At 49.7% G+C, this 13,154-nt stretch overlaps 6 protein-coding genes across 6 annotated transcripts; 2 read left to right on the forward strand and 4 right to left on the reverse strand.

Moving 5' to 3' along the window:
* The first annotated feature begins 39 nt into the window (after positions 1-39).
* On the forward strand, positions 40-1,046 carry BU24DRAFT_424251 (uncharacterized protein). The gene is made up of 3 exons (XM_033528452.1): positions 40-119; positions 217-362; positions 423-1,046. Exons 1-3 carry the CDS (start codon positions 47-49, stop codon positions 561-563), a joined length of 360 nt encoding a protein of 119 aa, XP_033381586.1. The 5' UTR covers positions 40-46; the 3' UTR covers positions 564-1,046.
* A 650-nt stretch (positions 1,047-1,696) lies between these two features.
* Positions 1,697-2,406, reverse strand: BU24DRAFT_424252 (uncharacterized protein). The gene has a single exon (XM_033528453.1). The coding sequence runs from the start codon at positions 1,935-1,937 to the stop codon at positions 1,704-1,706; it is 234 nt and encodes a 77-aa protein (XP_033381587.1). The 5' UTR covers positions 1,938-2,406; the 3' UTR covers positions 1,697-1,703.
* A 2,051-nt stretch (positions 2,407-4,457) lies between these two features.
* On the reverse strand, positions 4,458-5,367 carry BU24DRAFT_411015 (uncharacterized protein; the record flags this gene model as incomplete). The annotated part of the gene is made up of 3 exons (XM_033526022.1): positions 4,458-4,496; positions 4,585-4,739; positions 5,133-5,367. The coding sequence occupies 3 exons, from the start codon at positions 5,365-5,367 to the stop codon at positions 4,458-4,460; spliced, it is 429 nt and encodes a 142-aa protein (XP_033381588.1).
* Positions 5,368-5,631: 264 nt separating this feature from the next.
* BU24DRAFT_464062 (uncharacterized protein) lies at positions 5,632-7,587 on the forward strand (the record flags this gene model as incomplete). Its single annotated transcript, XM_033532178.1, has 1 exon — positions 5,632-7,587. One exon carries the CDS (start codon positions 5,632-5,634, stop codon positions 7,585-7,587), a length of 1,956 nt encoding a protein of 651 aa, XP_033381589.1.
* A 1,237-nt stretch (positions 7,588-8,824) lies between these two features.
* Positions 8,825-9,183, reverse strand: BU24DRAFT_464063 (uncharacterized protein; the record flags this gene model as incomplete). Its single annotated transcript, XM_033532179.1, has 2 exons — positions 8,825-8,867; positions 8,936-9,183. 2 exons carry the CDS (start codon positions 9,181-9,183, stop codon positions 8,825-8,827), a joined length of 291 nt encoding a protein of 96 aa, XP_033381590.1.
* A 1,724-nt stretch (positions 9,184-10,907) lies between these two features.
* On the reverse strand, positions 10,908-13,105 carry BU24DRAFT_351246 (Phosphodiest-domain-containing protein; the record flags this gene model as incomplete). The annotated part of the gene is made up of 3 exons (XM_033523682.1): positions 10,908-11,320; positions 11,375-12,624; positions 12,672-13,105. 3 exons carry the CDS (start codon positions 13,103-13,105, stop codon positions 10,908-10,910), a joined length of 2,097 nt encoding a protein of 698 aa, XP_033381591.1.
* Positions 13,106-13,154: the final 49 nt, after the last annotated feature.

Consider the following 13,154-nt stretch of genomic DNA (forward strand, 5'->3'; position numbering starts at 1 on the left):
TGGTCGACTTCAAGAAGTTTAACATTCGCATCGTCACCGTTGCGCCATGTCTGAACTCGTGGAAAACCAGGCACCTTCCAGTGAGGGAGTGTCTGCCGTCAAGGGTATCCGTAAAAATGGTAAGTTACATCCCAACGTTTGAACACCCTGGTGCCGACTACGCACAACTGTCCTCCTACAACGTTCCACACACCCACTCACAATCTTTTCGTGTAGGAAAACAGTGGCACGATACCAAGAAAGCGTTCCGACCCCGGTCGAACCAGACCTCGTTCGCGAAGCGCACCGAGGAGCGCAAAGCTCTTGCTGCTGTGAAGGCAAAGGAGAAGGAAATGAAGGATGAGAAGGAAGCCGAGCGACAGGTAAGGATATAAATATTTGAAGGGAAAAGGAAATGGCACAGTTTCTAACGGGATCACTAGCGACGAATTGAAGCACTGCGCACGAAGAGAGCTGCAAAGGCCGAGCGAGAACGATACCAGAAGATGGAGGAGAAGATGCACAAGAAGCGCGTGGAGCGCCTGAAGAGGAGGGAGAAGCGCAACAAGCTGCTCAGTTCGTAGATTGGCGCATGTTGCAGACGTTGAGTTTTTGAATATTTTGGCATCGATTACGACCGTTCCAAGACGAGGAATTCCAACATTACTAGGGATATGATACTTCCCTACACGACGACCTGTGGAATTGCTTTCGAAAGCATGTATGCACATTCTTCGACCGCGAGAGATCTATCGAGCGTGGAGTAGATACTGTCGACCATGTGCCGACCGTGTCGCGGAACGTTGTATGAAAAGCAAGAACCATGCGGTCACTTTCAAAACGGTCCCAAATCAAAAGTTAGAATTGGCATTATCAGGATGCGTCTAGAGATTAGGAGCATTGCCAGGAGTATGAGCAAACATATTAGATACCAGCTACGAGCACACTCAATGAATCAGAACAAACAATATCATCACCAACAGCCATGCAAATCAGACTCTCAAAGTCGAAGTCGCACGCTTCCCTGCACATACCTAATTTTGAACTCATAGACACACTCTGAGTTAAGTCGCCAGATGAGAGTGCACAATCGAGAACGTGAACTTCAAAAATAGCAAGACATATCATGCGCCTGTGGACGGAGTTCCGGTCACAGGCGGATAGAATACGAAGTCCAACCAACTGGTGATGCGGCTGCCGCGAAGAAGATAACGACGACAATATGACCACCCGGTATTTGGGTATCGTAACGTGTCCCGGATAGATCTCGCATGACATTTTGATCCCAATTGAATTCCCAGAACACGCATGGTGACGCTTTGCATTTGCTTCGTACATTCAAGAGTATCCCGTTTGTTTGTCGGGCGCTGCCGTGCCAGCGTCGCGAATCTCCGCGAGTTGCACGGAGTGTTGTTCATGCATGATGCACCATGAAATCTTGATAGTAAAGAGAAGGAAACAGCGTGTGTTGTTACGTGGACAGAGAGATACGGTGTGAGTGGACTGTGGCCGCCAAAACATCACGATCACGATCACGTCGCGCCACTACTTGCATCGCGTCACATCCTACGCAGACAAGTTGTAGATACGGTGAACACTGAACACACTATTCGTAGCTGTTGAGACCATGGACTTTGTCTTCGCCACCCGCTGTACAAATTTGGACACAATAGCGCGCATATGTGGCAGCCACTTCTATCTTCGGGAATAGTAGATATCTGTGGCTACCTCCCTGTCTCCCATTCTGGAGCATCTGAAGCGAAAGAGGGAGAGGAATAGTAAAATAGACCCGAGACTCGATCGATGGAGGAAGTTGGAACGAACACGGTTATGGTTACGGCCACAGTCGCCAATTGTGTATTTTCCTTTTCAGCCGCAAACCAGTAGTTAAAGTGGCTCGGTGGTCTGTGAGGTGAAAAGGTACGGAGGACATACGAATACTGTGTAGGTAAAAGCATGTACCCACAAAAAGCACCCGAGAGCCAAGCTATTCTAGAATAACGAGAGGTTCGCGAATGCGATTACGATGCAACATCTACCGATCGTTTTGGAAAAGAAAATACAGTTTTGAGGTCATGGGTTCCCTTGAGATGATTGTTGGCGAAGAGGTGCGTGGGAGAAAGGGAACGAAAAAGTAAAAGGCGAATAAATCAATCGAATAACATAATTAGGAGATTAAACACCTCAAGTGGGGAAAGAGGAAGGAAAAAGAAAGGGAAAGGTAACAATGAACATGTGAAACCATTCGGGGGGATCTGGGTAGATGCGACGACAACGAAGGTACGGTGCGGTGTAGACAGTCAGAAGACACAATCTGGATATCTGCTACTGAATGAAATGGACACGCGACACGCGACAGCAGCAAGTACGGAGTAGAGCGATAAGCACAGCTACACAGCTACACAGCTACTCCAGTTATCTATCAAGAAACCAGGCACTCCGTAATGAGCGAATAAAATGAAACCTCAAAGTATGACAATGCTTCCCGGCCGGTTGAAAACGGGAGAGATGAAGTCGTGTAACCCTTTTCTTCTTACAAGTTACACAATACCTGCGTAGATACGTATGTGCGCAGCGGGCGAGGAGTCAGATTTCATATTGGGGATATATCCAATTCCAGGGTTTTTGAGGCAATTATTTTGCTACAAGGGCTACTCCTGAGATATAGACGAGCGGAGGGGCCTGTTACTGGCTCATGACCCTGGATGGCTGGACACATTTCTGGGATCTTGAATCTTGGGGTTGTGAATCGTGTGCAATTGACGAGGATGCATTTGTCGGCGGCATCGAAGTTGTAGTTGGGCACAAACCGCATCGACATCGCCAGATCACGTACTCCGTACTCCCGCCGTACACATACCATGATTCAGTTCCATTCAAGCTCAGGTGTACTACTATACGCCTCAGCTTCCGTTGGCCCCTCCCATCCCCTACTTACTATTCACTGGCTTGATCGATTACCTTACTTGAACTTACCTATGCTTTGGGCTTCAGCTGTGGAGAGCTGCATTTGTCGAAGCTTGCGAGTGAGTTCATGATAGGAACCCGACGAGTTGGGACGTGGGACGTGGAGAGGGATGTGGGCAATCAAGCGACAGAAAGATGGAATCAGGAATGACGAGTATGGGTGATACTATCACTCATACATTCATGACGCCGAGGAATGAATAAAATGGAGCATTGGAGAGTGAACGAGTCTGTAATTAGTTGTCATCACTGGTAGGATTGCCCCATTGTAGATCCTCCAGGCCGTTGATCGATTATCACCATAGTGAGTAAGGTAAGGAAAGGTCTCTAGACTCCAGCTGTTGAACGTTCTCCATACTCTGGATTCTGCAGTCTGCACTCCATATTTTGAATCTCCAACATTCAACTCCACACACACAAACAAAAATCCATACATAGTTGATAGATGCTCCTCCGCGTCTCCTCCGTTGAGCTCCGCCAGTCTTCCCAGGGACCCATGGATCGAGTCTCCGCCTCCACGCGGCGCATTACTATTGTTGCTTGAACTGTTTTTTTCCTCGCCTGAGGAGACGAGAAGACTAGAACGAGGAGACTAGGTGACTAGTAAGTATTATGGCGCCGCTGACTGGTAGGCGTAGAGTGTTTCGTTGTGGGTCTTTTCCAGCTGTTCCTTTTTTCTTAACCTTGTCTCTTGTGTGTATGCGCATCTCCAGCTGTTCCAATCCGGTTCAAGGTGTTCACTACCTCATTACTATTACTTACTATTGATGTCCGATTGTCATACTTACTGTGGAGATTCTGTGGTGGCCACAATTGTCCAGACCACCCGCGACAACACCAACCAACGCTTATCGGGATGCACGGCGTTGATTCCAGTCCATTGAATGTTCTCAACAACAGCAATCACTTTCATGTTCCTGTCGGACCTGTCATGATTCTTATCTTTTCTTTTCCAAATCCTGACTTCGAACCCGTGCCCATTCATCCATCCAAGATTGTACAAATTCTCCTTGTTTCATAACAGATTGCGTTTTTACTCTCATCAAAGCGCAGGCTGACGACAGTGTTCTCAATCTAATTAGCCCAACCACTACTAATAATTATAGAATCCGTGCCTCCATCCATCCATCCATCCATCCATCCCTCCCTGGACGGAGTCGTCTTGACCGCAGCGTGTGCCCGGCCGTGGATTTTCGTGATCCTTGTCTGGTCTCAACACGACAGGGCCAGGAGACGAACCACACGGTGGACAGGCTGGAGTGCTGGACAGCGCCAGGAGAGACGAACCAGGACGAGACAGGACAGGACAGGAAAACAGAAAAGGCACCACCTCAGCCCAGATCGCCCATACGAACATTTAGGCCACGCCACACACACCGCTGTTAACCTTGTTGGCCTTGGTCACCCTGTACCTTTCTCATCATTACTGATGATACGCAACTCCTCAAAAGTCCACTTCCACCGCGCCGAACCTGCATTAACTCATTCCCTTACACTGTACACTGTACACCTTAATTCACACTTCCGTTGTACCGCTCGACCGCTGCTGTCTGTACATCCCGTAGTGCAAGCTACTATTACGACTACCTCCACGACCATTGTTAGATGCTTTGACTAGGTGCTTAAGCTATTCTGTACCTTCTGTCCGTCATCCCAACCCTCAACACACACACGCCCTCCTCCGCCTGCTCCTCCGCCTCCTTCGCGACCACGACCACGACCACGACCACGACCACGACCTCTTCCTGCAATATCCAAATCGCATCCCGAGGGACCTAATTCTGGAACGCTACCTTAAACCCTTTTCAGCTCGTGGTAATTGACTACTGTCGTTTCGAAAAGTGGGCCTCGACATCCCCCTGCCCTTATTCATACATACGTCACTTAGAGTCTGTCAACTCCTTACGATACGGTGCTGTCCGAAAATTCTCCACGACGTGATATCTTCAGATTTCACATGAAGGTGCCTTTCCGGGAACATAACGCTTTTCGGCGGATTTCACAAGCAAGATAATCATACCGTTGTGCCTAGGTGTTGGCTGCAACTTCCTTCAATTGGACCAACCTCGATCATTGTGAGTCCTGCACACATGCACGCGCCGCGCCGTCGCAATCAAACAAGCAGCTTCTGATAACTTTCACAGGATAGATCTATAGCCGTCCCGAAATATTCACACGCGACTCACCATCCAAGCCTTCCCCGAGCCCGTCATCCTCCTCAATTGACGCCATCTCCCCGCCGCCGGCTCCGCATAGCATACACCGATTTGGTTTGAAGCATTTCAGAGCACGTTTTACAGCCATAAGAATTGGACCAGCGGAGCACACCCAGGGACCAAATTTCCAATTAGAGCTCCTGAATTGCTCCGATTTTGGGGAAACGGGCGTGTAGGCAACCCGTCTTTCTCCTACTGCGTACATTTTCGCTACACCAAAAAAGGACCTCCGGTTTCTCCCGACCGCCTCTTCCCCGCATTTTGGCGTGCATCCGCAAGCCTAACCCTTTCGTCCAACCAGACTTGCGCTTATACTAGTCGACTTTCACTGCTGCATCTCTCCCCGGGTTTGTCGATCAAATAGTGTGACTCTTTATTCTTTAATCACTACTGGGGTTCACATATGGCACAAGCATTTCCCTTCTAAGTAAGAAAAAGAATAAGTGTTTTTGGCCATCTATTGCCCGTCATGTCGTCCGCTCCGCCCCGACGCTTCAAGGTGGAGCCCATTGAGACTACCACCATGTCTTCCAAGGATCGAAAGTCTTCACCGGATGCTGCAGATAAACCAACAAGACCTCCCCGTAAATTTGCACCACAGCCCGTGGAGACTTCAACCAGGACAGTCCGCAAATTTGCACCAGAACCTATCGAGACCACCAAGCGGGCAGTCCGGAAGTTTGCTCCCCAACCCATAGAGACGACTACTCGGAGTTCTCGAGCGAAGCCTACTTCGCCATTGAAAAGCCCTGGAGCCTCGAGGGACAAATTCGCCCATGATTGGGAAGCCGAGACGGCTGTAAAGAAAGAAAAACGTTCACCCCGCAAGTTCACTCCTCAATTGATCGAGACAGCGCAGCGATCTCGAAGAACAGGCGATAAAGGGCCTGTGATCCCCCCTTCACATAAGACGGAAATTATCGGTGACGCTGGGGACGGAGCCTTCAAAAGGAACCGGCGAGCATCACCGCCGAACGCCACACCGATAAGCATACATCAAAACCCCCTCTTCCTTGAAATCCAACGAGCCACATCACCGAACATGATGCGTCGACCAAGCTCGTTCTCGAGCATGCGTTCACAACATTCGTTCAGAGTGCCGGATCTGGAACCAATCGAGTCCTCCGAGTCAGAGGAGTCGACGCCGCCTTCCCCAGCAACATCCCCATCAAATTCCGACCATTCGTACATGTACACCGAAGCCACCCGCATGCGAGAGAGTGTGGATGAGCGATTCTCGGGCTACCTCCTTGAACTGGCCGCAAAGGCCGCAGAGGCTCAACTCCAAGAACAAGCAATGGCTGCTTTCGCAAACAACGATCATCATGAACCTGTCGATCACTTCATCGATCACGAATCTGAGGGTTCGGGCTCGTCGATGGATAAGTACGCCACAGAGGCTGTAAGGAGGCGAGATTCATCATGGTCCGAAGTCAACTATGACATGTTAGCCATGAGAAAGCATCGAGAAGAGCAGCAACAAAAAGAGCAAGAGTCGCCTAAGGGTGTCATAGATGATGGTAGACCTGATCCCACCAAGTACAATCCTTTCGGCAGAAACGTTGCGGCTCCCGAAACCAAGGATGCGGAGATGGATGGGATGCGCAAGAGCGCACGACCTCCTATGCTCGGTAGCGACATTCGCTTTCCACGATGCGAGTCACCAGAGCCATCACGATTCGACCCCACCCAAGGCTGCGACGCTGTCAAGATAACAATGTGCTATCTTGCCGAGCAAAGTCAACAAGCCGAGAAAGGGGAAGGACTATGGTGTGGTGGAAGTAACAAATCAAATGAAAGCGCCACCCCATCACTGTACTCCAACAACCCCAGTCGCCAACCGAGTCGGAGCAGCAACAATGGCCACGGCAGTAACCCAGGGGGGTTGTGGGGTGGATGCTGTGTGAACTCTGGAAACACGCCTCCACGAGGGCCTACTGGCATCCTCACACCCGCCGTTGAGATCAGCAACCCGTTCTCGCCGTGCCCTACTCCCCAAATGAGTTTACTCCCCCCGACCCCACCAGCCTCCCAGACCGACTTCGCCTGCATCGACGACAAACTTGCAACGGAAGCCGCCATCGACGAAGACTTTGGCGATAACTTCGTGACGCAAGTCTACAACTACCTGTCCCTGGGCTACCCCTCCATCGCCCGCATGTTCGACGAGGAGCTATCAAAGATTTCGCACATCCCCGTGTCAGAGCTCCGGCAAGACGACCACCTCGCAACCTCCCGCGGATACATCCGCCTCGGCGAGGACGGAAACCTCACCGATTCCGACATCACAGAGGAGACGTGTTCGCGCTGGCGAGCCCTGCGCGTCTACGTCCGGGAATGGGCGAGGCAGCATCCGAAGATGGCGAGCGACCAGCTTCTCGGCGGAATGGGCACCGCGGTCCGAAAGGGAAGTTGGGCTGTATGAGCGAGCGAGCGAGCGAGCATACGATCGAACACCTGTTTACATCATCATCATCATATTCATCATTACCAATCATCATCAAGCGATAACGACCTTTCTATTATATAATCGGCATAAATTTGGGCGACTTTTTTTCTGTATTCTTTCCCGAGCAATCTTGTTGTTTCATTCAGTTTCATGGGGAAAGCAGCATCTGTTGTGTCTTTGCTTGCTTCGGTGGCACTTGAAGTACCAGCACGAGCACAACATCGGCGTAAATATCCAACTGGTGGGTGGTGGCGGAATGGGAATTTTTTGTTGAAATGGGTCCCCACGGGTGACTCAATGATAGGGAAGGGGAAAGGGAATGAAGAACCAGAAACGACACTTTCCTTTTTCCGTTTCCGAACAATTGTATTTATGAAAGTATAATACCACATCTTGAATCAAAGGATCTATCAATTCATACGCTCTCTTCATATATACACCGTGCACATTGTGTCTTATAAATATAGTGGCAGTGGCAGTGTAAGGGAAAGTTGTCTCTCTTCCATCAGTGATGCTCCTAAATAGTTTGATCCCCACCTCCCCAGCCTGTATCCATGACTCGATGAATCAACACTTGTCAGTACACCTTTTTCAAACATTTGACCAGTCACTTCCCCTCACTTCTTCCTTCAAGGTCAATCAACAAATAGTGGATTAAAGAAACCTCAGAGCGGAGCAGAGGAGAAAAGAGTTTCATTATTATGGTAAGCTTTATCTATTTCTGTTGCAGTTGTTGCTTTTCTCCGTCGAGAAGAAGGGAAGAAGGGTAATAGGGTTAAAAGGTGAAGGAAGAAAAGAAGAGAAGGTAACAAAAGAGAGACATGGGTATGAGTGATGGAAGGGAATGGTAGCAGGGCTGGGCTGACCTGGCAGCGAGAGCATGATGGTGATGGGTATTGAAAGATGAATTGATGGAAAGGGGGGAGAGAGAACAGAAAAGGATGGAGAGGGAGAGATTTTTGGTATTGTGTTAAGTATATATATGAAATGGGAGAAGGAGCTTTGTGCCAGTCTGCAGTACTCGCTCTCCTTTTTCCCCTTCTCCTTTCTCCTCCCTTGAAATTGCCATTGTCTGCCTGCGTCGTGATGATTTCATTGTGGCGATTGAGTCTATGTGTTGGTTGGTTCGTTGGTTGAATGCATGTGGGTAATGTTGAATCGCTTGGACTTTTTCCTCCTTCTGCCACATCGTCTGGGAATAATGGATATTTGTTTATTGAATTTTTATATTGAAAAGCAACACCTCGACGCCAACTCTATCACACAATGTCAGCATACACATCTCCCCATACCAACAAATAAAAATCACACTCACCCTCTTCACATCGGAAACGGGCTCTGCGTCGGTATGCTCATCCCAAACGTGCACGGCAGCTGGTACAGCGCGCGCAGCAATCCCCGCTTCACCTTGAACGCGATCCTCCTCGTCCGCTTGTACGTGCGGCTCCTCTTGTGTCGCGCGTACCGCTGCTTCAGCGTGCTGCGGCGCTTCTCGTTGGGTAGGCTCAGGCGCTTGTAGGCGCTTCGTCGGAGGATTGGGCGACACATTGTGGGGTTGAAGGAGAGGGACATGGTGATAGTGGATTGGATGGGAATGTTATGTTCCGATTTGGTTCGATTCGATCCGTTAGAAGGTAGGCGAGACAGAAAGATGGAGGGCCGATGGATAGGAGAGATGTGATTGATAGATACAAATTGATATCTCTTCAGTTCTGTGTATTGCGCAGGACTTCTTTTGTTGCTTCTTTCAAATCGTATCGAAGCTCAGTCACATGGATCTCTCTTCCATTTCTTCCTTCTCTTTTCTTCTCTTTCTGTTTTTCCCTCCAAACGGTCGTTCCGAGCTACATGTTATATACAGCAAGTCAAACTATCGGACGGTAGCATTTTAGTATGCCCCCCTCCCCGCTCCTTACCTTCGTCGGTCGCACTCATATGGGCACGAGAACACCCCATCCGTCGGATTGGGTGCAGTTGATCTCCGTGTTGCAGTAATCGCCGGGGGGAGGGGGGGAAGGGTGGTGATAGGTGGTGGTGGTTGCTCATCTTACCGGTCGGCCATGTAGGTGTCGGTAGATATCGTCCGTGCAGTACAACCATCGATCGTCGGCGTGCAGATGTGTATGCACGCCAAACTACTTTCAGATCATGGATTTTGCAATATTTCTTCAGGCGGGGTATTGAAATTTATTGATATACCGAGTCTGTTAATACTCACGCTGTCGCGCACGGTATCTTTTGCGTTGTAAATGGAGATGACGTGGGGAAGGAAATTGGCGATAGGCATGTAAATGGTGGTGATGGGCACACTGCATAAGACATACATTTTGCGACCTATCAGACGAGATTGCCTCGGAGCCAGCTACTCCAGATCAGCAAGCAAGCAGGCGTTGCACAACCGACCGAAAGGAGGAAGCCTTACATTACTTGCATACTCGCCCAGTATCATCTCCCTCTACCAATCGACTACGACTTGTGCTTCGAACATTGTATCAATCCATCCACCAAACGTGTAGTTAAGGCATGCAACAGAAAGTCAGTACGGCGTTATCGGCTCCCCGGCTTACCAGCTCGCCAGGATTCCGCTGTTGTACGGAGCCTTACAGCGCCGTTTCGATCATCAGCATTGCATGTGCGAGATCTCGACATCTACAATCTCACCCACCAACCAACCAGATAAACCACAATTCGACCTACGGGGCGGACACATCTGTAGACTAAACCACTAATCCTCAATCTCTCAAACTGACCAACGGCCCACGGACTTTATTTCCCTTCGACAGCATCGAATTTAAACTAAATGGAGGAAAACGACCAATGGTCAACGATCCTTGCGTTCGGCATTGGGACATCGAGAGACATCCCGATGCTTGGCTTCTCTCTGTCTCTCTTCCCCGATGGTGCTCGGTCGCAACTAGACTCAACTCGACTCGTCGGACAGTGTTTTGCCGTCCTAGTAGACTATAGTTCTGGAGGATGCGGAAGCTTGTCGTCTTGTAGGAGCTAGGTGTGCTAGATATATGTTTTTTTACTAGGTATACCACAAGGCTTGCGCGTCGTTCGATTTGCGATGGAACGTACGTATGTACGTGGAATCACGGAGGGATTTGATGAGAAGGAAATGAAAATTTAAGATTGTAAACCAGCAGTTGATGGCAGATGCGAATAGTAAAGGGTATCATTCATGCTAAAAGAAAAGGTCACGCTGTGGCTGCTACTGGTACGGTAGCGCGAGCGTTTGGTCTATCGTAGATATGTCTATAAGGGTTCAAATATCTGGCGAAACTGTAATGAGATCATGCTCCGTCCTTCTCCGCGCCGTTATGGGTGTGATTGTGTAGGAAATCCTCGACCCATTCCTCGATGTGATCGGCCTTGTGAGTGAGCCACTCCCAGAAGGATTCGCTGCTTGGAGTAGCCGACGGTGGTGGAGGTGCTGGAGAGGAGGACGTCGTGGTGACTTCTTGATGGATGGAGGAGAAAGTGTCCTCGAGGCCTGAAGCCGAAGCTATCAAGCTTGAGAAAGACGTCATTGTCGCTGTGGTGAAATAGCTTGATGCTTCGACGGGGTCGACTGGCGTCTCATTATGTGAAGCCTCGGGATCGTCGTGTAGACCGACCGGCTTCAATGGAAGACGTAGGGTGCCATTGTTTGGTGCGGGAGTGATGCCGATAGAGTCGCAGACGATGTTGTAGAGTTCGATGTTCTCTGCGAAGTCGTTAGTAATGAACGTTGTGATCAGCTGAATCAAAGGTCACTTACGGAATGGTTCCATCCGACTATTTGGCGTGTGGGGGAATGCGGGGCCACGAGCGACGAATATGGCTCTCATCAGTGGGTGCTCATGGTTATACCCATGCAGGCCACGGGGATGGTAGACATCGCCGTTCTCCTTGCCCTTCTCTACGTCAAAATCGTCCTTGGTCACGATTGCCCAGCCAGTCTTAGGAACAATCCAAAGTGGAGCGATGCGCTCATTGTTCGAGAAGTGGTATTTCTCTGGCATATCCTTGTCCTTCAGATAAACCTCGATATTGGGATTGTCCTTGGCCTTTGCCAACAGGTCTTGGTGGATTCTTTCTAGATCCTCCATCTTCTTCGGCCTAAGCCCATATAGCGGCCAGCCATCGATGTGCTCTATCTCCTCAACGTTTACCAAATCTTCGAGCTGGATTAGTCGCGTAACATCTGTGGTCGCCATGCCATGGTCGGAGACTATGACCACGTTTACAATGTTCGTCAGGTTACGGGATTCAAGGCCTGAAAGAAGCGAGCCCAGCATAGCGTCGACCTCCTGGATGGTTGCGCGAATTTCTGTACTGTTCGGGCCGTATTTGTGTCCATCCGCATCTACATTCGGGACATATGCAGCGATAAATTGGGGTCGTGGTTCGTCCGCCTTAACGGATGGATCCATCGGGCCGGGCACATCTAGAAGACCTAGCATACGATCCACCTTTCTCGAGAGCACTTCGGACCCGTTGTACTTGTCAATGTAGGATATGTCCATGTTGGCAATGTGCGCCTCCGAGCCGGGCCACATGTGAACTGCTGTCGGAACTTCTTGTCGTTCCGCAGTCACCCAGAGCGGCTCGCCTCCCCACCAAAAGGGCTGTAGGCTTCGGTCAGGGTCAGTGTAGTAGAATTCCTTCTTCAGAGAGGGATCCCAGAAGCTATTCCCAACAACTCCGTGCGCCTCGGGGTATAATCCAGTCGCCATGGTATAGTGATTAGGAAAAGTGACGCTCGGAAAGCTGGGCATCATGTACTTTGGTGAAATGCCATTCGCAACGAATTTATTGAGAGTGGGTGTGAGTCCGCGATATAGGAAATCGGCACGGAATCCATCTAGTGATATCAATATGGTGGTCGGAGCGAAGAGCGAGGTTCCGTTGGAAACCATAACTGGAGGCGGTCGTGTCTTTTTCGAGCCCGATAATCGGTAGGCAGAGACGAGTAGTACCACAAAAAGTACAGCTATACTGAGGTATATGCATAATCGTCTAAAAACTCTTGATCGCTTTGCCTATCAGAAGTCTTGTTAGTTTTGGAGTGGCACTGGGCTGGGCTTGCGCATGCCTTTCTCTGTGTAGTAGTCGTGCGTAGTCTCTGTTCGTCTGATTCGGACGAATGCCTTGAGAAACTCGGTGATGAACCGCCAATCCCTTCTTCCATTTCGTACATGAGCGCGCTTGATTCTTCGTTGTGCACCTTCTTACTGCGTCGTATTCCATCGGTGCTGCTGTTCTTCGCATTTCGTCGCCCGATTTTAACACCTTTCTTGCCAAAGAAACCCGTCTTGCTCTCTTGTGATATCAAGAGTCTTTCCCTCTCATCTTCCGACTCTAGTATATCATGATCCCCTTCCGATACCTCCGAAGAGGGCCTTCCATTTTTATAACCTTCGTCGTCGGAAGCGTCGCATAGGGTACGTTCATCCACGCTATAGGTGTCAGACCCTCGATTCTTCGTGGCATCAATATCCGTTGACATGTTGATGGGCCCGTCGCGAAGCTCACATTACAGAGCTCGAGTCCGTGGG

The sequence above is a fragment of the Aaosphaeria arxii genome (assembly GCF_010015735.1).
Source record: "Aaosphaeria arxii CBS 175.79 unplaced genomic scaffold BU24scaffold_6, whole genome shotgun sequence".
Classification (NCBI taxonomy): Eukaryota; Fungi; Ascomycota; class Dothideomycetes; order Pleosporales; genus Aaosphaeria; species Aaosphaeria arxii.